The sequence below is a fragment of the Scardinius erythrophthalmus genome (genome assembly GCF_964197995.2).
Source record: "Scardinius erythrophthalmus genome assembly, chromosome: 2".
NCBI lineage: Eukaryota > Metazoa > Chordata > Actinopteri > Cypriniformes > Leuciscidae > Scardinius > Scardinius erythrophthalmus.
The window spans coordinates 20,873,285-20,896,917 of record NC_138222.1 but is presented as its reverse complement, the minus strand read 5'-3'; the positions used below and the strand labels follow the sequence as shown (position 1 = coordinate 20,896,917).

At 36.6% G+C, this 23,633-nt stretch overlaps 1 protein-coding gene across 6 annotated transcripts in view; it reads right to left on the bottom strand.

Moving 5' to 3' along the window:
• The window catches only part of dennd4c (DENN/MADD domain containing 4C), a 201,057-nt gene that overhangs the window by 58,125 nt on the left and 119,299 nt on the right, over positions 1-23,633 (bottom strand). For all 6 annotated transcript variants that reach the window (XM_081350713.1, XM_081350716.1, XM_081350715.1 and 3 more), the window contains exons 4-16: positions 21,766-21,835; positions 19,254-19,423; positions 18,746-18,987; positions 15,911-15,977; positions 15,719-15,777; positions 13,767-13,911; positions 13,267-13,442; positions 13,019-13,119; positions 12,686-12,904; positions 11,024-11,169; positions 10,115-10,153; positions 6,786-6,916; positions 1,227-1,359 (exon numbers count right to left, since the gene is read on the bottom strand). In XM_081350713.1, coding sequence (XP_081206839.1) covers positions 1,227-1,359; positions 6,786-6,916; positions 10,115-10,153; positions 11,024-11,169; positions 12,686-12,904; positions 13,019-13,119; positions 13,267-13,442; positions 13,767-13,911; positions 15,719-15,777; positions 15,911-15,977; positions 18,746-18,987; positions 19,254-19,423; positions 21,766-21,835 — 1,698 coding nt within the window. The remainder of the gene's footprint in view (positions 1-1,226; positions 1,360-6,785; positions 6,917-10,114; positions 10,154-11,023; positions 11,170-12,685; positions 12,905-13,018; positions 13,120-13,266; positions 13,443-13,766; positions 13,912-15,718; positions 15,778-15,910; positions 15,978-18,745; positions 18,988-19,253; positions 19,424-21,765; positions 21,836-23,633) is intronic.

Below are 23,633 nucleotides of genomic sequence, written 5' to 3'. Positions count from 1 at the left end.
AGGTTTTAAAAATCAAATCAAATCGCCCGGCAGAATCGGGCTGGTCTACCTTTTAATATCACGTTTATTCCAGACTGGAGCAAATTCTTCTAATTTCATTCTAAATGTAGTCACAACTGACTTACTAAAGTTTAGACATAGATCATATAAGGACTCTTAGAAAACAGTATCCTCAATGATATTTGAATTGAATTCTAACGTTTACCTCGTGTGAATGTGCACGCTTTTATAAAATGCCTATAGCCCAACCCCTTGGCCCAGTACTTTTTTTTTTCTTTTTTTTTTTTTACAAGCCAAGTTTGTATTATTTTATGCTTTCAGGACTCTTGCCTATTTTTAAGTTATTGTGTTGCAGCATATATCATATATATCTGGTCCCGGACGAGCCCCCAGTTATCATGGGGCAAGAGTCTTGACAGTATAAAATATTACAAAAACTGAATTCTTTTAGGGACAATTGGTGCAGAAGTATTAGTCTCCTATACACCCATTCTTACTGAAAAACCACTAGGGTATCTCTAAAGAGCACACAACCAGAGAAATAGCAACAGCTGTGTTTGGGGAAGTAATTCTGTGACTGGTTAAGATCAGCTGATTTTGGTTTACATTTTAATCTCAGTCAGTAAGAACAAAGTGCAACTCGACTCGGAATGATTTTGGTTTACATTTTAATCTCAGTCAGTAAGAACAAAGTGCTACTCGACTCGGAATGCTTGAGCAAAGAAATAACACTGTTGACATGGAGACACTGACCCACCGGCCAATTCACATAGTATCCACCCTAAATAGTATGCAAGATTAAAATTATTGCCAAAACTACTCTTTGATAAACAGTTTGATGAATTCATGACCTCAAATTGATGAATATCATGATTCTGATAAAGGTAATGAATTTAGCTAGATATTAAGGCTTACATGCAAACTAACATTACATAATCTAACAAATGACTAGTTGTTTAGTGAGGTCGATATGTTTATAATTTATAATTTATTATTAATGGCTGTACTTTTAAAGGTTTGAATTGAATGTTCTGCCATAAGTCTTGCATTTTTAAGATGTCAAGTTAAAAATAGTAACTTTTTTCATTTTTAAGACTCCTGTGTAAATGTAATGAAAATCTGTAGGGCACAGCATAAGCTGGAAAAGTCTGAGTTTGGACCATAAGCGATAGCATTTCAGAATTTCCAGTAGTCTGGTACTATAAAATCATGTAAACAATCTTCACCTGTTTGGTTCTTTTGGCCAGCAGGGCAGGGCTGCTGGACACACTGGCCCCTGCGGTTCTTGTACTAAGCGCTGGCCTCAGCTCTCGCGGACGATCAAACAACTCCAACCGTAAACAAGGGAAATTCTGATAACTGTGGAAACACAGATGACTCATAATTAGAGGAGCACAGAATAAAATCAGAGTGCAAACATAATCACAAAATTTTAAATAAAAAGTCTACTCAATACAGTACAGACAGAAACACAATACCACAGACAGTATACCTATAGGTCATTCCCTCTACATTTTATTTACTTGTTGTCATATATCAGATTTTTGTTGCACATTTTTTTATACTGATTTAAGTCATATTGTATGAAAGTACCATTCTGTTTAATCCATAGTTTTAGTTTATATCTGGATTTTGCTGCTCGATATGTTCAATGGGCAAAACTTTGATATTTATGGTCATTTTGTTTTACTTTCTTGCACTGCAACCTTCCCATTTTACTGGTCAGTTTCACATTTACATTCTGTAGACATTTCACAAACCCAGTTAAAATATGAACGTCTTTGTGTCATCCTGCTACAACTAAAATTGCAACACACACAAAATACAATTTTTAAAACAACCTTGGGATACAGAATGGTTATCATTACTCTAAGAGACGGTAAAAAAACAAGGATTTATATGGGCTAAATTTGGGGGCGATTATTTTGCAAACAGTGCCAGCGGAGAGCAAAGTGCTTGGCCAAGTCTCAAGGCTGTACTGTGAGTGGCAAACAGGCCCTCAATGAGCCAATAGATGCATGGAAATAGATTATGGGCTTGTGCTAATGGATAAAGATGCTTTAGATGCGGGCTGAGGGAGGTGTAGGGGTAAGAGAATGGCAGCCACAAAAAGTAGGTCTGGACAGAAGTTTCCAACAAACAAGTTGCCTTGAAAAGGAGTAACCATAGAGTTGCAAATTAAGGGTATTACAATAGTTACAGCATTTCTTTCCAGTCATTTATCTTCTACTTCAGTCACAACAATCATTATACGTCTGTAATGCTGGAAGAACCTCAGGTACTTTGATCGTCTGCACAGCATATTAACAGTCTCCACACCCTGCAGAGCGAAGATCCTTCTCCTTTGTTGTTTCTCCACCACTTCCTTCCCTTCACTCAGTTTACTCAAAATGGTTATATGCAAAATATAATGATCTGCTTAAATGCAAGTGATTTTCAAAGAATGTTCATCATTTGAAATGTCTCAGTGTGACTGGTACAAGATACGGTGACGCATTGCTGCCATTTACACTCAATTATGTCATAATAACGAGATGTTATGTCGTTAAACCGACATAATATGTCGTAATAACGAGATGTTATGTCGTTTTAACATCTTTTCTCGTAATAACGAGGTGTTATGTCGTTAAAACAACATCTTCTTCTCGTAATAACGAGATGTTATGTCGTTAAAACGACAAATGTTCTAGGCCTTATAAGGACATGTGTAGGACATGTGACGTGTACAAAATATGACTTTATCCACATAAAATGCATAACCAATTATGTCTTTATCATACTTCTACGTTCAAAAAGCTGAAGCAATAGCAGCCCCCAATGGACATTCATGTTAAAAGATAAAATTCTGTACACACCTTATTAATAAAGCATGTGTAGCCTACAGATTAGCAGATGAGCCCAGAAAATGAACATTGCGTTTAATTGCACATTAGGCTAAGCGTTTTCCTCCCATAGAAACCCTTATTATAATTATAGCTTAATGTGACTTAATAGGCTACTACAGTGATAAAGATCAAATGCTGTACACACCTTATTAATAAAACATACTATCCTACAGAAAAGCAGATGAGCCCAGTATATGAACGCAACACATTTAATTACACGTTTTCTTCCCATAGAAACCCTTTATTATAAAGAAAACTCTTAACGTGGCTTTCTATGGGAGAATGGCATTGCGGTGGACAACAAATTCTTTAAATGGTTCTCAATGCAAAACAAAAATGAAAAATGTAAGTAGCCAATAAAATAAACAAATTATTGTGGCATTAATTAGCCCACAAACAATATTTATTTTAAAGCCTTAACGAATTTATTTAAAAGAAAAACACCAGCGTTGGGCGTTTATCTGTATAGGCTAAGTGTTGTGTTCCAGCCGCCTTTTTCAAACTGGCGCAAGAAAATGCAACAGAATTTGATTTGTTAAACATGAAGAGTCAGACTTATCCGTCTGACATGGCCGCTCGTTCTAACCTTAACCTAGATAAAATGTTCGCTATTATTAGGCTCATATCCAAGTGTTTGTGCCGGTGCCATCACTCGCATTTTCCTAGCAGTGTAAACAACTTAAAATACTCCATCATCTCTGGTCATACAGAAAAGAATAATTCATCAGTCGCAACTACTTTTATTTGTGTGAACTCACAACAACAAAAAAACTTTGTGCTTTTGTAAAATAAAATAAAATAAAAAGTGTGTGTCAAAAATGAACTGAAAAACAGCGTATAGACTAGCCTCACAGACATGAGAAATATAGAATAGCTATCTATATAAAGCTTGAAATGTCCACCAATGAAAAAAATCCAAACGAAAACAAATACATACAGTAGCCTACCATCTGATTATGTAATCCTGTCCGTATGAAAGGTGCATCTACTTTACAGCGGAGATATATGTTTGCAGCCAACACTGATTTAGAAAACGCTAGTTTATTAATAAACAATTAAAATGCTTTGTTATTTTTTCAGACACATTATCATTAGCCTACTTTTGACGGTGCTTTGCGGCAAGATTTATGCATGCGCTTGAGCGCGGAATAGGCTCTAGCCTATATGCACCCAGGATTGAATATAAACGTGCGATTAGTCCTAATTGCTTAAATGAATGACTACTAGTCTAGAAAAATCTTTAGTCTATGGCAACTCTAATCAATAGCCTACATTTAATAGCTGACATTATTTAATTAGTAATTAGTATCCAGCTCTTTACATTAAATTAGTTGAGTTAGCATACTTACTTAGTGAACTAATAAAATAAAGTTAAGATGCTAACCATATATTTCTATTTAGTATTGCTTATTCCACCACACAAAGGACTATAAGGTTTATAAGGTGACAATCCGTTATACATGTGAAGATTGTAGGCTGTCTCTTGAAGATTTTTGTATTGTATTGTATCTTCTGTTATAAAGACGAAGATTGACATTTTGTTAATTAAAAAAAAAGAAGAACACAATGTTGTAAAAAATAAACAACTTAGGCTATGTTCTGTTAGTTGTGTTTTGACTACTTTGTGTTTAATTATATCTCTAGGTAATGAAGATTTAGCCTATTAACAAACATAAATCTTATATTAATATATTATATAAAAAAAACTTATAGGCCTATATAAAATATATTTTAAAAAGGGGCCTCACTGATTAATTTTGCCTGGGGCCCCCATTCAGTGTAGGTTCGCCTCTGATTGGGGGCTTCTACTATTTGCTTAAGATTTTTTAACTTAGAAGTGTGATAAAGGAGTTATAGGCTATATCAATTTTATGTGGATAAAGGCATATTTTGTACATGACTACACATGTCCTTATAAGGCCAAGAAAATATGTCGTTTTAACGACATAGCATCTCGTTATTACGAGAAAAAGATGTTGTTTTAACGACATAACATCTCGTTATTACGACAAAAGATGTTGTTAAAACGACATAACATCCCGTTATTATGAGAAAATGTCGTTTTAACGACAACATCTCGTTATTATGACATATCTCGTTATTACGAGAAAAATACGTTGTTTTAACGACATAAGATCTCGTTATTAAGAGAAAATATGTCGTTTTAACGATATAAGATCTCGTTATTATGACATAATTGAGTGGAAAACATAATATGTATGTGGCAGCAATGCGTCACTGTAACAAGAGTCTCATCCCCACAGATGTAGACTAAATTATAAAAAAACTTGAGAGTTTAGGGATGCTTTCCCTTCTGCAGAAGGTGTGCCTTTTCCCAGGCTCTTGCATGCAAATTACCTCCAGTTCCCTAAGAGGATGTGAACTCCACAGGTCTAAGATCATAGTGCAAATTATAACTGTTAGTTCAAGTCTCCATTTTGAGAATGTTTATCTTAATGAAAAGTAAACAAGTACTAAGGGAAAGTTGCAAAAAGCTAAGGGCTATTCTGTAGCCAGATGAGCCCATAGTCTGAGGCATATTCCATACATTCAGCACTATGTATCTTTCTGATGTCAGGTATGCATCTTTTATATTTATCTTTGAGCATTTGATGTTTTGCATTGATTATCTCCTAGTGGGTTGACTTCTTTAGAGCTGCTTTGTAGCCGAATCATATTAATTTATAATTGATGAACTGACTTCAGCTGAATAATGACACTATTGCCTTCTGTAGAGCCGTTTAAAATGAACTGAATTTGTTTAATAACTGATAAACTGTGCTACATTGACACTGTTATTGAACTAAATTGAATCAACATGGAACTAAATTGAGATGAATAATGACACTATTGTCTAACATTAACACTAATTTTTCTGTTAACTGAGAAGCTGCTTTGAAAGAATCTGTATTGTATAATGTGCTAGATAAATTCAGCAATTGCATTTTTTTCAAGGCTAGTAATCTTGAGAGCTCTGTCCTGAGATCTAGGTGGATATTTCTTGTCAAATGTTGTATGGGTGGTATCTAAATGCCTTTTGACATTGTAGGTTTTACATATGCCCAGTACTTTACTACAGAGCAAACAGAAAGGTAGCCCATATCGCTCACTGACAGCCAACTGATTCTTCTATTCCTCCAGCACTCTTCTACCGTCGATGCTGATGCTACGTCTCTTCTTGTTAGCATGTTTCTTCAATTGGTATGTTCCTTATTTCATTTTTCTCCTCTAATAACAAATGTCCATTTTGATCCCATTTTTTACAAAAAATAATGCAAATGACTGTTTAACACTTTTAAGTGTTCGTTAACTGCGTAATTGCGTCAGTACATAATAGGTCTGCGCATGTCTGAAAATCATATATGATCACCAAAATGATTTTATAAGACAAAAAACTATAGTTCAAACTTATATTTATTTATAATATAATATGGAGAGAGTAATGGAAAGTTCCAAAAACTGTCAGCAGGCTGACGGATAACACAAGCCAGAGTGCTTTGTTAAAAGGAAAAGCTAAGAAATATATATATATATACACTGATATTGTTGACCATATTGATCAGCATTTTAATCAAACTCATGAGGGTTTGAAAACATTACGGGAGGTTCATGTATACCTTTTGACAGTCTTGTCTTAAAGTAAATCCAATTTTACAATTTATTTTTGTTTTTAAATTAAAGTGTATTTTGTAATATATTTTAATTTAAAAACAAAAATAAATGTGGTTGGCATATCATGGGGCACATTTGCATTCGTGAAGGGCCGCATGTTGAGAACCACTGGTGTCAGGCATATAAATTGTTGCTCTGGTACTGAACCTGATATCATGACTCATGGGATTTCAGTGACATTGATTGTGACTGAAATGTTGGTATTATGACATCCCTATGTGTGTGTACCTGTATTTGGGAGGGGGGTCAGGACCATCATCCAGAGGGGGTTCAGGAGGCATGACGAAGACTGTGTGCTCGCTCTTCTGCGACTCATCCAGTTCCATCAGCCTGGTGTCCTCAGACGACTCACCTTCGACCTGTGCAATGCAGTTACAGTTTTAACATTTACAGGTATTGTCATCAAAAGGGTATTATACATGAACCTCCTGTAATATTTTCAAACCCTCATGAGTTTGATTAAAATGCTGATCAATACCTTCTATCAATATATATATTTGTAGTGCTTTGTTAAAAGGAAAAGCAAAAAAAAAAAAAAAAAAAAAAAAAAAAAAAAAATTATATATATATATATATATATATATATATATATATATATATATATATATATATATATATATACATATATACTGTGAGGAAAATAAGTATTTGAACACCCTGCTATTTTGCAAGTTCTCCCACTTGGAAATCATGGAGGGGTCTGAAATTGTCATCGTAGGTGCATGTCCACTGTGAGAGACATAATCTAAAAAAAAAAAATCCAGAAATCACAATATATGATTTTTTAACTATTTAATTGTATGATACAGCTGCAAATAAGTATTTGAACACCTGTCTATCAGCTAAAATTATGACCCTCAAAGACCTGTTAGTCTGCCTTTAAAATGTCCACCTCCACTCCATTTATTATCCTAAATTAGATGCACCTGTTTGAGGTTGTTAGCTGCATAAAGACACCTGTCCACCCCATACAATCAGTAAGAATCCAACTACTAACATGGCCAAGACCAAAGAGCTGTCCAAAGACACTAGAGACAAAATTGTACACCTCCACAAGGCTGGAAAGGGCTACGGGGAAATTGCCAAGCAGCTTGGTGAAAAAAGGTCCACTGTTGGAGCAATCGTTAGAAAATGGAAGAAGCTAAACATGACTGTCAATCTCCCTCGGACTGGGGCTCCATGCAAGATCTCACCTCGTGGGGTCTCAATGATCCTAAGAAAGGTGAGAAATCAGCCCAGAACTACACGGGAGGAACTGGTCAATGACCTGAAAAGAGCTGGGACCACCGTTTCCAAGGTTACTGTTGGTAATACACTAAGATGTCATGGTTTGAAATCATGCATGGCACGGAAGGTTCCCCTGCTTAAACCAGCACATGTCAAGGCCCGTCTTAAGTTTGCCAATGACCATTTGGATGATCCAGAGGAGTCATGGGAGAAAGTCATGTGGTCAGATAGAACTTTTTGGTCATAATTCCACTAAACGTGTTTGGAGGAAGAAGAATGATGAGTGCCATCCCAAGAACACCATCCCTACTGTGAAGCATGGGGGTGGTAGCATCATGCTTTGGGGGTGTTTTTCTGCACATGGGACGGGGCGACTGCACTGTATTAAGGAGAGGATGACCGGGGCCATGTATTGCGAGATTTTGGGGAACAACCTCCTTCCCTCAGTTAAAGCATTGAAGATGGGTCGAGGCTGGGTCTTCCAACATGACAATGACCCGAAGCACACAGCCAGGATAACCAAGGAGTGGCTCTGTAAGAAGCATATCAAGGTTCTGGCGTGGCCTAGCCAGCCTCCAGACCTAAACCCAATAGAGAATCTTTGGAGGGAGCTCAAACTCTGTGTTTCTCAGCGACAGCCCAGAAACCTGACTGATCTAGAGAAGATCTGTGTGGAGGAGTGGGCCAAAATCCCTCCTGCAGTGTGTGCAAACCTGGTGAAAAACTACAGGAAACGTTTGACCTCTGTAATTGCAAACAAAGGCTACTGTACCATATATTAAAGGGATAGTTCACTTTGAAATTAAATTTTGGTATGTTTTAGCTTACCTCAAGGGCATCCAAGATGTAGGTGTCTTTTTTTCCGCAGTAGTTTCAATTTTGATATTTTTAGGTCAAACCGTTCTTGTCTGTCAGTCATATAATGCAGGTCTATGGTCACGGTCTCAAAGAGCATGCACAGAGTCCAAATTAAAACAATTCCCCATCGTCCAAATTAAACAATTCCCCATCGTAAGTACACATTGATGGCCTAAGACACAAAACGAGTGGTTTGTGTGAGAAAACGAACAGTATTTATATCGTTTTTAGCTCTTGTAACACAGTCACGTCCAAGTGATCTGAGGGCGCTCGCGCATCCTGGTGTGTGACGTGTACGCAGACTGGTGCATAGATATATACACTAGATGTCGCCTTAAAGACATTCGTTCCAATGAACTGCCGTAGCCAAGGCGACATCTAGTGTATATATCTATGAACTATCCCTTTAACATTGATTTTCTCAGGTGTTCAAATACTTATTTGCAGCTGTATCATACAAATAAATAGTTAAAAAATCATATATTGTGATTTCTGGATTTTTTTTTTTTTAGATTATGTCTCTCACAGTGGACATGCACCTACGATGACAATTTCAGACCCCTCCATGATTTCTAAGTGGGAGAACTTGCAAAATAGCAGGGTGTTCAAATACTTATTCCCTCACTATATATATATATTAGGGCTGGGGGAATTAACGCTGCTCTGATCACATGCTCTGGTAATAATAGTTTTGTAGGACTATATTTTATTTTGATAATTAAAAAAAAATAAAAAAAAATAAAAATATCTGTTTAATTGATTATGTTGATTGATTATTGAAAAAAAAAATTTATATATTGATGATTAATATTATTTTAATAGGGAAATTTTTTCCTGTGTTGTTTAATTTAATTAGGTGATTCTAAGTTTAAATATAGATGATTACAAGCTTGGGGAAAATGCAATTAATTACAGCAAATTGTGCAATTAATTAGTTATTTTTTTTTAATCGATTCCCAGCCCTAATATATATATATATATACATACATACACGCACACTTTTTTTTTTTTTTCTTTTAACAAAGTACTCTGGCTTTTGTTATCCGTCAGCCTGAAGACAGTTCTTGGAACTTTCCATTACTCTCTCCATATTATTCCCATGCTAAGATTGTTTAGATAAATGATGTGCCAATGCACCCAACAGCAGATGGCAGAGTCAATTATTTACTCCACTAAACCAGTTGCTCAGTGTAGGAAGAGTAACGGCCATCTGTTCCAACATTTCCCTTAACTGTAGAACTAAGACTAATGTCCTTTATTATAGTCTTTAAAACTGCCGTTCCAAAACAGCACAAAGGTCAGTAAAACAGAGGCCACATTAATCATCAGCTCCATCTGCTGCCATCATGGTTTATACTCTAAACATATCCTGGGCAGTTTGTGTTTTCCTTTGCTTTGCCTTACATTGGGCGTAACACTAATCTGATATCAAGCATGACACAGTAACACCTTACTGAAAAGAAATGGCTCACCTTTGTACCCTTGTCCGGTCCTTTGTCGGAAGGAAAAAGCTGAAAGAGAGATGTGGGAAACAAATTCAATCATAGGAATTCTTCCCATTGGGCGATAAGCAGGGCCGGCCCTGACTAATTTGCTGCCCTAGGCAAGATTTTACCTGGTGCCCAATGCATCACAGCCTGCCCCCTATCACAGCCAGGGGAAAATTGATGTGCCGGACCAGAGTTTTTTTTGCTTTATTTGGTAGTATTTCGAATTAATGGTTTTAAAATAGTATTATTAAAAAAAAAGTAATAAAAAAAAAAAATTAATTCTTTCACTCATTTTGGCGCCCCTATGGATAAGTGGCGCCCCTTGCATTTGCCTATTCCGCTTATGCCGCGGGCCGGCCCTGCCGATAAGAATACTTCTACTTTTTTTTACATTTTCTTAAGAAAGTGTGAGTGGTGCCTAGTGGTGTCTACCAAGCCGCTGTATGATGGTGGATGTTCAAGGTGGTAGCCATGTTGTTATGTGGTTGCTCAGGTATTTTATGAGTTTGTTAACACTTTAACAAACTCATAAATGTTGTTGCTAGGGGTTCTAGGTAGTTTCCAGTGCATTGATATACAGTTGCCATGGTGTTCTGAGCCATTGTTAACAAATTCCTTGGTGTTCTAGGTGGTTGCTAAGTTAAAAGAGTCCACCCCTAAAGTCTCCATTATATTCCCTAGGGAAGACTCAGGTTCTACCTTCACTGAAAATCTATGGAATTTTTCAGGTCATTTTATTATCCAATGGGCAGACATTTTAGTATAAGCAAGTATGAGCAACAGTAATGATACCTAAGAGTGCACCACTAATAACAAAAATATATTTTAGTTTATTGTATTATATTACAATATAGGATTCTGCATATGTGTATTGTTTTTTGCACATCTTACTTTTCCAATGCAGTCATCGAAGAAAGCCAGACCGGTGTCTTTGTCGCTGACAAAAGTGCATTCCTCGATGAAGCGGATGAAGATCTGAGTCTTGGTCAGCTGAGAGTAGAATTTCTGATGAGCACGATCTCTGCTCTTCAAGAATCCTAAAGGAAGAGACATCAGCATTAGTCAATGACAAATCAGTTACAGTAGATCATTACTTGATAATTACACTTTACATAGGCACATATAGAGACATGTCTTGCTATGAATTTTAGTCCATGTCTCTTAGCTTTGAGAGCATCTGTATGCAAGCGTAATCCTAAAATGTCGTTCTTGAACTGCGGAAACAAACGGACCAAGCATGTTGGACAAAATGAGTGCAAGAGAAGTCACCAATCAAATGCTCTCTATAATAAGAATGTCCCTCCCTCTGATACCACTTGACTAGCAATTACAAGTAGCAAATCTTGTTCATGGCTGAGATGTAAAAGCTAAAAGCTATTAGCTATTACAAAAAGGGGAGGAGCAATGGGACATCCTACTGGCTTGTCTCGCCAGCACAGCACGTGACACTTGTGGAGCTTATTCAGACACAAAAACAAGATCTCATGTCACTACACATGAGAGTTGCTGATCTCAACACATTGCTTGCTGCTGATCACACTCTGTCAGTTCAAATCTAGACTAAAAACACATCTTTTTGACCGAGCATACACATAACACATTATAAACTTCATTAATTCAATGTTAGGCTTCATAGTTTAGGTCAGCCGGAACCGGGAACACTCCCCATAAATCGTGATGTACTCGTTACATCATAAGAAGAATGTTGTCTACACTAATATTAGTCTCTCTGTTTATCCCGAGGTTTACCGCAGTCCGCCGGATCCAGGCCGTATCCAGATCTGATGAAGGACCTGCGCCTGGACACGACGGCAACGCAGTCCTGAAGTGTCAACTAGTCTCTCACCTGTGAAGGCCCCCTTTCTCCTTCCCTTTACCATTGTACAGATAAAACGTTGTCAAAATAGTTCTGGTTCACATGGCTACGCAGAAGCGATAAATAATTCTGTATTATAAATTTTTAAGGCCAGACAAGTAATTTCTTGAGGTCAATTTATAAAGACAGACTACACGCCTGCGCACATATATATTCAAACGCGCATACCTATAGACTAAACACGTAATACGCATGTGCACGCCGTCAGCATTTTCAAAGCTTGCGCAGAGATACATATAAAAAAAAAAATATATATATATATATATATATATATATATATATATATATTATATATAAACATTTTTTTCATTTTTTTCTTCAAGGCTTGCACCTTGGAACCTATTTCAAGGTTTGCGTTCTCGAGCCACCAGGCACTGTTGTTTTGCAAATTAGCAGGCTGGAGAGCGTTAAGGGTTTTCTGTTAGAATGGTGTCATGTAAGCGGCCCATAAGTTAAATAACTAATGATCTTTGCAACGGAAGTGAATCAATCAAAACTAACTTTAGCTGGATAATAACTTAATTCTAGAGCTGCTGTAAAGCCAAAACAATCTATGTTTTACTGTAATTTCCTATTATCACTGTAAAGCTGCTTTGAAACAGTCCATACTGTTAAAAGCGCTATATAAATGAAGGTGACTTGACTAGACATGTCCACTATTCAGCTGTAGGAGTTACCTTGCAGGTCATAGAGTGAGTCTGCAGCAGTAGCTTTATCAGAAGGTGCCTGTGTGATGGGTTTGAGGTAGGTTCGGTAGCCCTTCAGTATGGAGGCCATAAAGCGCAGGAACACCTCTTGGATCTCCATCTCTAACTCCGTCTTTTTTTTATGCCAGGTGAAGTCTGCCTCGATAGGGGTCATCTCCACTGCCAAGCCTTCAAGTGCTTCACGCCGAACTGTATGGAAACAAATGCTCAAATGCTTTTTTTTGGAAAGAATTTTCTGATATTTTTGAGATGCAGCAATATTTTAGTGAATAATAAAGCTATAAAGGTGAAAGGAGATCTTACCAGTGGCAAGCTGCTGGTGCAGGTTTCCTAGAGAGTTGATAAGACTTTTGCAGGGCTTCTTTGGGAGATTCTTCCAGTTACTGTGTTTTTTTTCATCAAACCTAAAACAAACACATTGCAAATATGAAGGGGAAAAAAGGCAGAAAATAAGCATGCCTAAAAAAATAATAAATAAATAAATAAAATAAAAAGCACAAATAGAGCAGTAAATTCCCAAATGTTAAATCTTATAGATTGAGGGTGCTCACAAGTATATAGTGTTGGTGTCCAAGTCCACGCAGACCACGTCGGGTGGGGGATCGTAGAGGTCAAAGTATCTAGAGTCAACACCCACAATGAAGGGACATGGTGCGTTGAGGACCCCCGCCAGAGACAGAGGGCAAAGAGGGATATACGGACACTGCCACTGGAATGGGAAGATCATCTGGAAGGAGTATGATAATGATGATGAATCCTACTTATTCAATAATATAACACATAATAACACACACACACACACACACACACACACACACACACACAATACATACATATACACAGACTACCATAATCTGGCATACTTTACTAGGACTATACAGCATCACTACACCACTGTGATCAGGTTACCTAAATCTGAATCTTTAGAATGCTTTATAAAAATAAATGCAAATGTTTTTTTCAGTGAAATATTGTAAAAGTGTAACAGTGGCCCAACTGTTCAGTGAATTTACCCTAAAGTATTTTTATTTTATTTTTACCAAACACTCACCGCCACAACGGCCTCAGCCACTCCAGTCAGTACAGCTGGTCTCAGAGAGTGCAACAGGATCTTACTTTCCAGCAGGACAAAGTGTAGTAGTGTGGCACAGTTTTCTGGGCCCAGATTCATGAGCAGTGTACCGTAGTCTGCTCCACTGAGAATGGAGAAGAGGAAGAGAGAGAATAGTCTACGTAACCAAAAAAATCAGATGCTAATTTTACAGAAGTGGTTTTAATTGGTGGAAGAAATACATTTAGTAACATGGGTTGCAGTTATGTCACCTGCCGCTTTAAATGCTCAATCTCTTTAAAAGGTGGATTCTGATTTGGCTGTTCATCAGCTGTAAAAATCATTCTGAAAGTGATTCCATTTATATCGTTCCTGTGTGTCATTATCGTTACAGTTGTGAAATGGAATTCCCCATTTCCATGGAATTAGAACCATTATTAAAAAAATTATTAGTTTTCATTATAGTTATTGACCTTAATGTAAGCAGGCCTTGACAGTGGAACTACTGTTCTAGGAAGAACTTCTGATTATGTGCTGCCAGTGTAATTTCGGTGTTTGCTCCATGTAATCAGTCATTTGTGGATAGTTATGTAATGTGTGAAAGCTACCAATATTACTGGCTATAACTTTGCACTGACAAGGTTAATAAGCAATTTTATCAAACTAGTCTCATGTTAACATGCATAATGTTTCATTCATGAGACTATTTTGAAAACCTTTTAAAGTCTATCTCGATGCAATGCTTGCCCCATAGACTTCCACTGTAACACTTACAGTAGTTATGAATACAAATCATTTGTTAAAGCAATACTGTCGATAGAATTTAAAGGTGCCTTACAGAAACTTCAGTGGTGGAGCCAGATGGGTGTCTGTTGTGGCACTGTCATCTGATTGGCTACCACCACAAAATTGAATTTGCTACTTTCAGTTTGATGCTGATTGACATTTCTTTTCACCTCTTGTGTTGATGTGTGATGGTGCGACACATTGTTAATGTAAATTAACACTGAATATTAAGAGAATATTAACAGTCACAGTGTCACAAGTTAAGGTATAGGAATGTTTAGCTAATGTGGACCACACTATCTACAACATTGAAAAACTGGTTATGTGAATTATCACCTCTACCTCTAATCAGCAATCATAGGATTCATTCCTGTTTTTTTTATGCTAAGTTAGGGTTACACACTAATTTCATGGTCTATGGGCCCCCTGAAGTAGCCTAAGCCACTCCTAGCCACCCCATGTGTAAAACTCTAGTTTAGCCACTGAGCACCATCACCTTAATATTAAAAAATATCGTGTGATGTAATATGCAACACTCTCAAAACGGTGGGTTTCATGACCCTTTTCATTTACTTAGAACACTCATTTAAGTGGTCAGAGAAGTTCATGGTCAAAGTCTTTTTTTTTTTTTAAGTCAATGGGAACTGAAACTTGAAAAATATCTTCTATAATGTTCCACAGAAGAATTTTTATTTTATATGTTTACAGAATTTGCAATTTTGGGTGGACAATCCTTCTCTGATCTTTAGATAGTAAAACCACCACCACTCCACCTTGAAGAGAAAACTAATGTGTCCTGCCATAGTTTCATAAACTGAAAAGATTGTTTACACTTCTAATAATTACATAAAAGGTCTCTAACATTGTGTTCTGTGCATTGCTTTAGCAGAGCATCTGTCAATCAAGCTAAAAGCAAAATCATGGAATGGATTAATGCACTTTTCAAAACGCCAAAGGCTGTGCTCTATTTAAATAAGTATATAGTCAGTTGTGCAATGTGATGTCAAAGTGGGACCCCATAATCTTACAAAATTCTGTGGGAAGCAGCCCATGAAAGTGTCCAAACAAAAATGAATCAATTAAATTCAAGTAAATGCCACTTGTTTCATATTTCATTATCTAAAGCAACAGTATGTCGATTTCTCAATCACAAAGAAATAATTTACCTTAATGGTAAAGGTGTACAAACAGGTTGGGACAGGATTAAGGTGTCATGTGCTGACAGCTTGTCGGAAGGAAAAAACAAAACAAATATATGATTACAGAAGACTTGAGCAATAACTAAATAATACAAAAAACAAAAAAAAAGTGTATATATATATATATATATATATATATATATAAAAGACAATCCTCACCTGGACCAGTATTCTTGGCCTCTGAGGTGAAGGGAAAGAGACATTGTGCATGAAGTGGGATATGTGTCTGAAAAAAACAAAATAAGTAAATATTAACCCAACTCGTATTTCGATATCACAGTCAAACAATTAACAGTTTTGTTAAAAACATGAATAGGTGTTTTACTGCTAATACAGATATACTGATATAACAGCTGCCAGGCTGATCCCTAACAACATTAATTATGTCTTGGTGTAAGTGTCAGTTATAGACAGCAATAGTTACAGTGAACTCTGATGTTCACTTTTCACACACAAAAAAAAAAAAACATAGTGAGCTGTCTATGTAGGCTGTATTTTAAGGCCTTATAAACACACTCCTGATTCAAAGGCTTTTACAAAAGGTAGGAATTGCAACAAGCTAAGTAAATATAAATCCAATAAAAATAAATCCAGTATAGAGTATATCAATATAAATCCAAGATTGTGGACAAAGAGAGAGAAATCTTGATTATAAATATTTCATTAAACACTACAAATTGTCAATAAAACCCAATGTTTTCATGCTGTGCTGTATTTTTAGATTACTGTATAATTAGCTTAGTAACATGTTAATGTAAAATTCTATTAGAATTATATTGTGTCAGACACACACAGTAACAATCTAAGCACAGCTTTTCAAATCAGTCACTTATGAGGTTCCATGATGGGCTATGCTGTCTTGGAAGAGAATTGCCTATGTTCATTAGGTTTTGGATTCAGACTGTGCAAAATACTATTATTGTCATTTAAAAAAAATTGAGTTAACATTACTGAATATAAAATAGCTGTGTCCCAATTAGGGCTGCTCGATTTGCGATTATTGAGGTCAATATTGAGATATGCGATTGTGATATAATAAACAAATGGTATCATGAGTCAACTTGCTTGGTTCTCAAGGAAGAAATGCACACACAGATTAGTGATAATGCTGAAATGTGTATTTCTCAACTGTAGAAGTGTATTGTGTGATTGTCAAAACATTTGGTAACTAAACAATTTTGTTAAGTTTAGTGACAACATGTTACAATGACTGGTAGGCAACTGTTTTTATTATTGCTTAACACAAATTTCACGTTTTCAATTCAAATCTTGTGATTTGATTCCGATCTTGATTCAATATTGATTCATTTGGATAAATATTAGGTACAGTAGATACATGTTAATTCTTATCAAGAAAGTATTATTGCTGGTATTATTATTAAAGGTTAAAATTAACAACTCAAATTAAATATAATGTGGTTTTTACTAGGCTATAATAACAACGTTACAATATTTTAATGATATAAGTAAAAATATAATCAATATTTAATATAGTGCACATATTTAGCAAACTACTCCTCTCTATATCTATAATTTGTCTATCCATCTAACGAGCTATCAAATGGCTTTCCTGAGGTAATGTGACATTGTTCTCCTGCTGTTTTACTGACCTCTTTCCACGGTTGAAAAAAAAAACAATGATTGATCGATATTATGTATGAGGCATAAACATTTTGGTAAGTTGTACTGTATCTTTCAACACACAAATTGTTCATTCGTGTTTATTTACTATTACTATTTACTATAACTAGTAGTAAAGAGTAAGAGATGTTCGGTTCACGACCACGATCTGTAACGTCACATTTACAAGCGCCAAAACGTTATTGTTTGAATTTCATGATAAAATTGACAGAATCTGAGAATTTGTTAACTATCAAAAGTAACCTGCTCTGTATAGTCTGTCGGTGTCAGTGTCCTCTCTGCTTTGCGATTTTTCTCTGCGTGAGAAAATGGATGCGTGGCGTGAGAGCGTGTGAAAAGTGTCAATTGCGTGAGTCTCACGCTGAATGATTGAGAGTTGGCAGCCCTGCTCTCCCTGCTCAGTGTCGGTTATCTTATAGCCAAAATATCGCCATATAACAGAGGTAGAATTTTTTTCTGGCCACCAGTTTGGCATCCATCTTCACCTGTTCTCCGCGCTGCACACCAGAAAAAGTCACGACGTGACCATACGCGCCACACATGCCACTGCCTAAACTCAAACTGACTGGTCTTCTTTTTATTAGCGGTATAGAAAATGGGCAAACAGCTCTCAGAGAGAATTTGTTGTCATGTTCACAACATGCATTTATTTATTTCATAAAATCGCAGCATTTTGCATCATATAATCGCATAGGCTTGACATTGCAATTGCGAAATGATTAATCGTGCAGTACTAGTCCCAATTCAGAGGCTGCATTCAAAGGCCGAATACCTCACAGTGGCATGTTCTTCGAATGAGGCCTACAGTTGTGTCCTTTGTTTCCCAGGCAATGAATGATACAACAACCTTCATAGCCTAGCCTATCCCAAGATTCATTGTGCGCCGGTGAGGACAGGATTTTTTGAGAAGTATTGGGTTTCAACTTTCTCGAATATATAACGATACAAATATATATAAAACTTTAAAGCTTCAAATGTTGACTTAAATCTTATTAAGATGAAACTTTATATAGTTTTATACTATTTATTATGTACAAAAAATGGACCACTGTGAATATATTTAAACAGGTTGTGAACCCTATTTTGTTTTTTAGACAGTTGAATATAACTTTCAAAAAACGTTATTCCCGCTTATCAATGGCAGCTGTCACAGTTGCTAGACGATAAGATCAATCCTCCATAGGGCAGACCGTCGCATTTAACAACGCACAGTTTCGACCTTCGCAGACTTTAAAGGCTTGGCCTTTCCTGCTTTGAAGGATGCAGCCTCTAAATTGGGACACAGTTAAAGTGTACTGTTTAACACAAAAGTCACAAAAGTGAACTACAGTTGAAGTAAGAATCTGTTTGTACTTCTCAATGGGCAGAGGGTTGACTCCATTGGCTGACAGCTTGTAAAGGAACATGAGGAATTTCTTGAAGGACTCAAAGAAAGGCCAGCGGGACAGTAGGCAGATGCACTTGTTGGTGTTGACAGTGCGGTTTGGTATGACCTTTTTTTCCACAGTGGAGACCAGACCCAGCTGGATCTTCTGTTTCTCACTGAGGCCGTCCACAGGATACGGCTCATAGAACTGTATTCCAGCTCCATACACCTGCAGATGAAAAAAGAAATAGGACCTGATGAAGCACAGAAACTTTTTATAAAACTACTTATGTAATTCAAACCTATGTCATCAATTAATCCTGAACAGATTTAGGTAAAATTTAATGTCTTCCAGCTAACTAAGGTGCTGTTAAGGAATGTAATACATGTCACCACAATTAAAAGAATGAAGAAAGCACATTTGACCATTTTGCACTTCACACATTTAGCTAAATGATAATAGGATCATACTGACATCAAGACATTTTACTCTACCTTTTCCCCATTGGAGTTGGTGAGGACAAATGTGGAGAAGATGGGTAAAGGGTAGCGTGTGCTAGGAGCCCAGCACTCAATATTGGCCCCCATAGGCAGGCAAAAGAGGGGTACAGACTCAGAGAGGGGAAATGACTCATAGTCCTCCTCAGGATAACGAAAGATCAGACCTTTAAATGCAAAGTTTTATTAGAAACAATGTGTTTGAATGTGTGCCATGTTTCTAAAATTAGGAAGGATCTTTAGTATCCTGGCTTAATAGTATCAGCATTTGAATTATGATGTTGTAAAAAGAAAAAAAAAATCATCTTGAAAGTGATGAGACAGGAAGTTTTGTTTCTCAGTGATTAACACAATGGCATGTGACAGGAAGTGATGTAACATGGAGATAAAGAAACCAGCTGTTTGCAGACAGAAAGTAAACTATGACAAACTAGGATGAAAGGTCATGACTACCATACTGAAGCATGAACGCATTCAGCCCCTTAACTAACATATCAAACAAACATAATTAATGAGCACAACGATGTATTGAATATATGAAGAGTGTGTAACATTTTTAAAGGAGGACTTTCAGACACTGTTTCACAGAGACCTGGAAACGTTTCACAGAATTGTATTAGCAAGACAGACTGCTTTTTACAAACAAAACCACTTCACATACATGTTTTAGTTCAAAATAATAGCATTTATCTGAAATAGAAAGCTTTTGTAACATTATACACTACATTTTAAAGAAATTAAAGAAAGTAATAGCCTACTTTTATTCAGCAAGGATGCATTTAAGTAATCAAAAGTGACAGTAAAGACATTTATGATGTTACAAAAGTTTTTTTTTATTTCGGATAAATCTACTTTGAACCTTCTATTCATAAAAGAATCCTGATTTTTTTTTTTTTAAACATGAATAATAATCAGAAATGTTTCCTGGGCAGCAAATCACATCAGCATATTATTCCCTCAGGAAGATTTCATGTTTTCTTGCGTGGCTGGATGTTGGACTCATAAACAATAATCACGTTGTAAGTCAAGTCAAGTCAAGTCAAGTCAAGTCATCTTCATTTATATAGCCTTTTTAACAATGTAGATTGTTCCAAAGCGGCTTTACATTGATAATAGGAAATTAAAGTAACAGAGATTGTTTTGGCTTTATAGCTGCTCTAGAATAAAGTTATTGTCCAGCTAAAGTTAGTTTGATTGATTCACTTCCGTCGCAACGATCATTAGTTATTAACTTGGCCGCTAACACGACACCGTTTTAACAGAAAACTATTAAGTTCTTTCTGCGCAAACTTCAAAAACGCGAACCAGTGAGAACATGACAGTGAAAGGGATTTAGCCCCGTTCACACTACAAGCGACTTTATCGCTGCATGTCACCAGTGGCTGGCGATGAGGTCGTTAGTGGGCGTTCTCACTTCTGGTTGCCTAGGTAATGTTTGTGTGTGACATTCACGGATGTTACGTGTTTTAGACAACAAATCTGTTTTCTTGCCGCTACAACCTAACATTTTGGAAGGAAAAGTCTAAATATAAATAGGATCAGTACATAAAATGCATAATATTAAAGATGAATGAGAAACAGCGAGTGCCCTGTGCTATCGCGGCTATTTAACTGCAGAAAATTGGCAAATACTGGTCTTTCTGAGTTCACGAAACCATTCGGCCTCAGAGTCAGCACGACGAGCACTACTGTATGTACACAGAGACATATCATAAATTATTGGACAGTTTCTGACTGCTAAAATAAACTTCTCATTCATCTTGCCTCGGTCAGACGCTGCACTGAAGAGTGACGGATCACGTGTGCTCCACTGACTTCACTGCTATTGGTTGTCGCTCGCTAAAGTCGCTCTTCATTTGCATAAAGTTAAACATTTCTCAACTTTGTCGTGTCGCCAGACACGCCCCATCCAGTCGCCAACGGTCGCGACCGCGCGTGTCGCCGGAAAATGAATGGCATCGCGTCGCTTGGTCGCGTGTAGTGTGAACGCAGCTTTAGCCAGCGCGAGTCCGGATCGAACCGGGAGCGACCAGACAGCAGAGGATTCTGTTCGCAAATCAAACAATGATTTGTCCCAAAAGAATAATTAATTCTCAATTTAGAGTTTGTTATTTGTATGGTCTATGAGTGGACTGTGATTGGATGATGACCAGTGTCGACGTGTCGTGATCATTCTCAAGTGTCGTGTTGCTGTTGTATCAATCAGTGCGTGGTTAGATCAGCGTAGCAGTCAATAAACGGGACAAGGGAGGTCCCGTACGGGACAAATAAATTAGGCCCAATATACGGGACGTCCCGGCTAATTCGGGACAGTTGGCAACCCTAGTGGTGATATTTACAAGTAGGCCTATTTTTTTAGAGCACTGTCAGAAAGATTCTGACAGCAAAAATCAAACACCTGAGATCAAAGAAATGAAAAAATAAATGGAGGGAGAAGAGACGGAGGGAGAGAGACAGAGAGAGAGAGAAAGAGGCAGAATCAGAAATAGAGGCAGAGATGGAGACTTACCAGCCTTATAAGGGATGGAGTTGGAGGCGGACACTGACTTCTTGTAGCACAAAAACACACTCGATCCCCACTGAGAATAAAAAAAAAAAAAAAAAAAAAAAAAACAGAGAAAGAACAAATTAACTGAATTACATTCATTTAATGTTATGTATATAACACTGTGAGCAAATGTTATACAGTACAAGGACAGTATAAATTGTCTGTACAAAGGCTGAACAGCTAGCAGGCTAGCAGCACACGAAACTGAAGAAACCAATAATAATTAAAGCTGCCTTCAGAATAACTTGAGTTGCTCTTGGGAGTATGATCCTACATATTTGAGCTATTTATTGAGGGATCTTGGATCATAAGTTGAGAAGAAAATGATCTAGCTCTTTGGAGTGTGAAGTGCTGGACTGCTGTTTATTGCCCAAAGATTTGTAATTATGCTGACTTATATTATATTTAAACTTATTAGTCATGCTTGCATAGAAAAGCATCACTATTGTTATCTCACATACTTATAGCTATTATTGGTGGTCCCTGCAAAGCAAAGGCTTCATAACTTTGAATCACAGTGTCCTGAACAATCCCAGAGACTTGGGGTGGTTCAGAACACCCTAGCAACTGCTTAGCAACCATATAGCAACATCCTAGCAAATTAGCAAACCACTGAGAATACTCTAACAACTGCCTATCAACCACCCATACACCCCAGCAACTGCTTAGCAACCACCTCATACACCTTAGCAACTACCTAGCAAAACATGCTACCAGCATCTTAAAATAACCTAGAAACATGCTAAAACATGCTAGAAACATAATAGCAATGGTAAAACATGCTAGCAAACAGGTTACAAAATGCTGGAAACATTCTTGCGAGCCATGCCAGCAAACATGTTAGAACATGCTAGAAACATGTTAACCATGTGATAAAACATGCTAGAAAGACGCTAAATGTGGTTAACAACATGTTAAAACATACTAGCAGCATACTAAAACATGCTAACAATGTGCTAAAACATTTTTAGTAACATGCTGATACATGTAAAAAAAAAAAAAATCCATTGACTTGACAATGACAAGATTGTACAAATGAGCCCCAAAATTAAGTTGTTGTAATGTATTATGAATTTATTAGTTATTATGGAAAAGCACATATTTTTCTCATGCTCTCTCCCACTAAAACTCTCTTTATTAGTGAAACGATATTAGCTCAAAGGGGAAATATTAATAATAATCCATAATTACTAATTATGATTAATTATTAATATTTGGGTCAGTTAATTAGATTAACTTTGAGGTAAGCCAATTAATATTACAATCAATTAATCAGTTCCAACGAACTCTTTGATTATTCATTTATTCTAAGAAAAGGGTATCTTTCATGGTCACTGAAAAATAATTATTCCTTAGCATGTACAGCAATTAGAGCATACTGTAACAAGATCATAAAAGGGACTTTGTATGCAAACAGAGGATCAGAAATCAAATTCATAATTGTGCACAAGTTTTATTAACTAAATCACAAACATAACTAACACTAAACAAACAAACAAACAAACAAACATACATACATTTTATTACTTGGACCGGCAGACCCACGGAATATCCGCAGTCTCCACAGATATAACCGTGATCCACGCATCACTGCAGTCAATATAGCGTTATTATGTCAAAATACTAATTTATTTAGTTTTAAGTGAAACCACTGTAGTCGAGTCCCAAAATAGATAAATAGCCCTGGATAAGATGCAGTAGGCATTTTTGAGGAAAAGTACTTCAAGTGTTGTTTCTATATGATTTTTAGGTGCTGAATCCATTTCTGCCGTATAACAAGTTGTAAACATCACTGTTTTGGCATAAACAATAAAACAAAATGGCTGCCC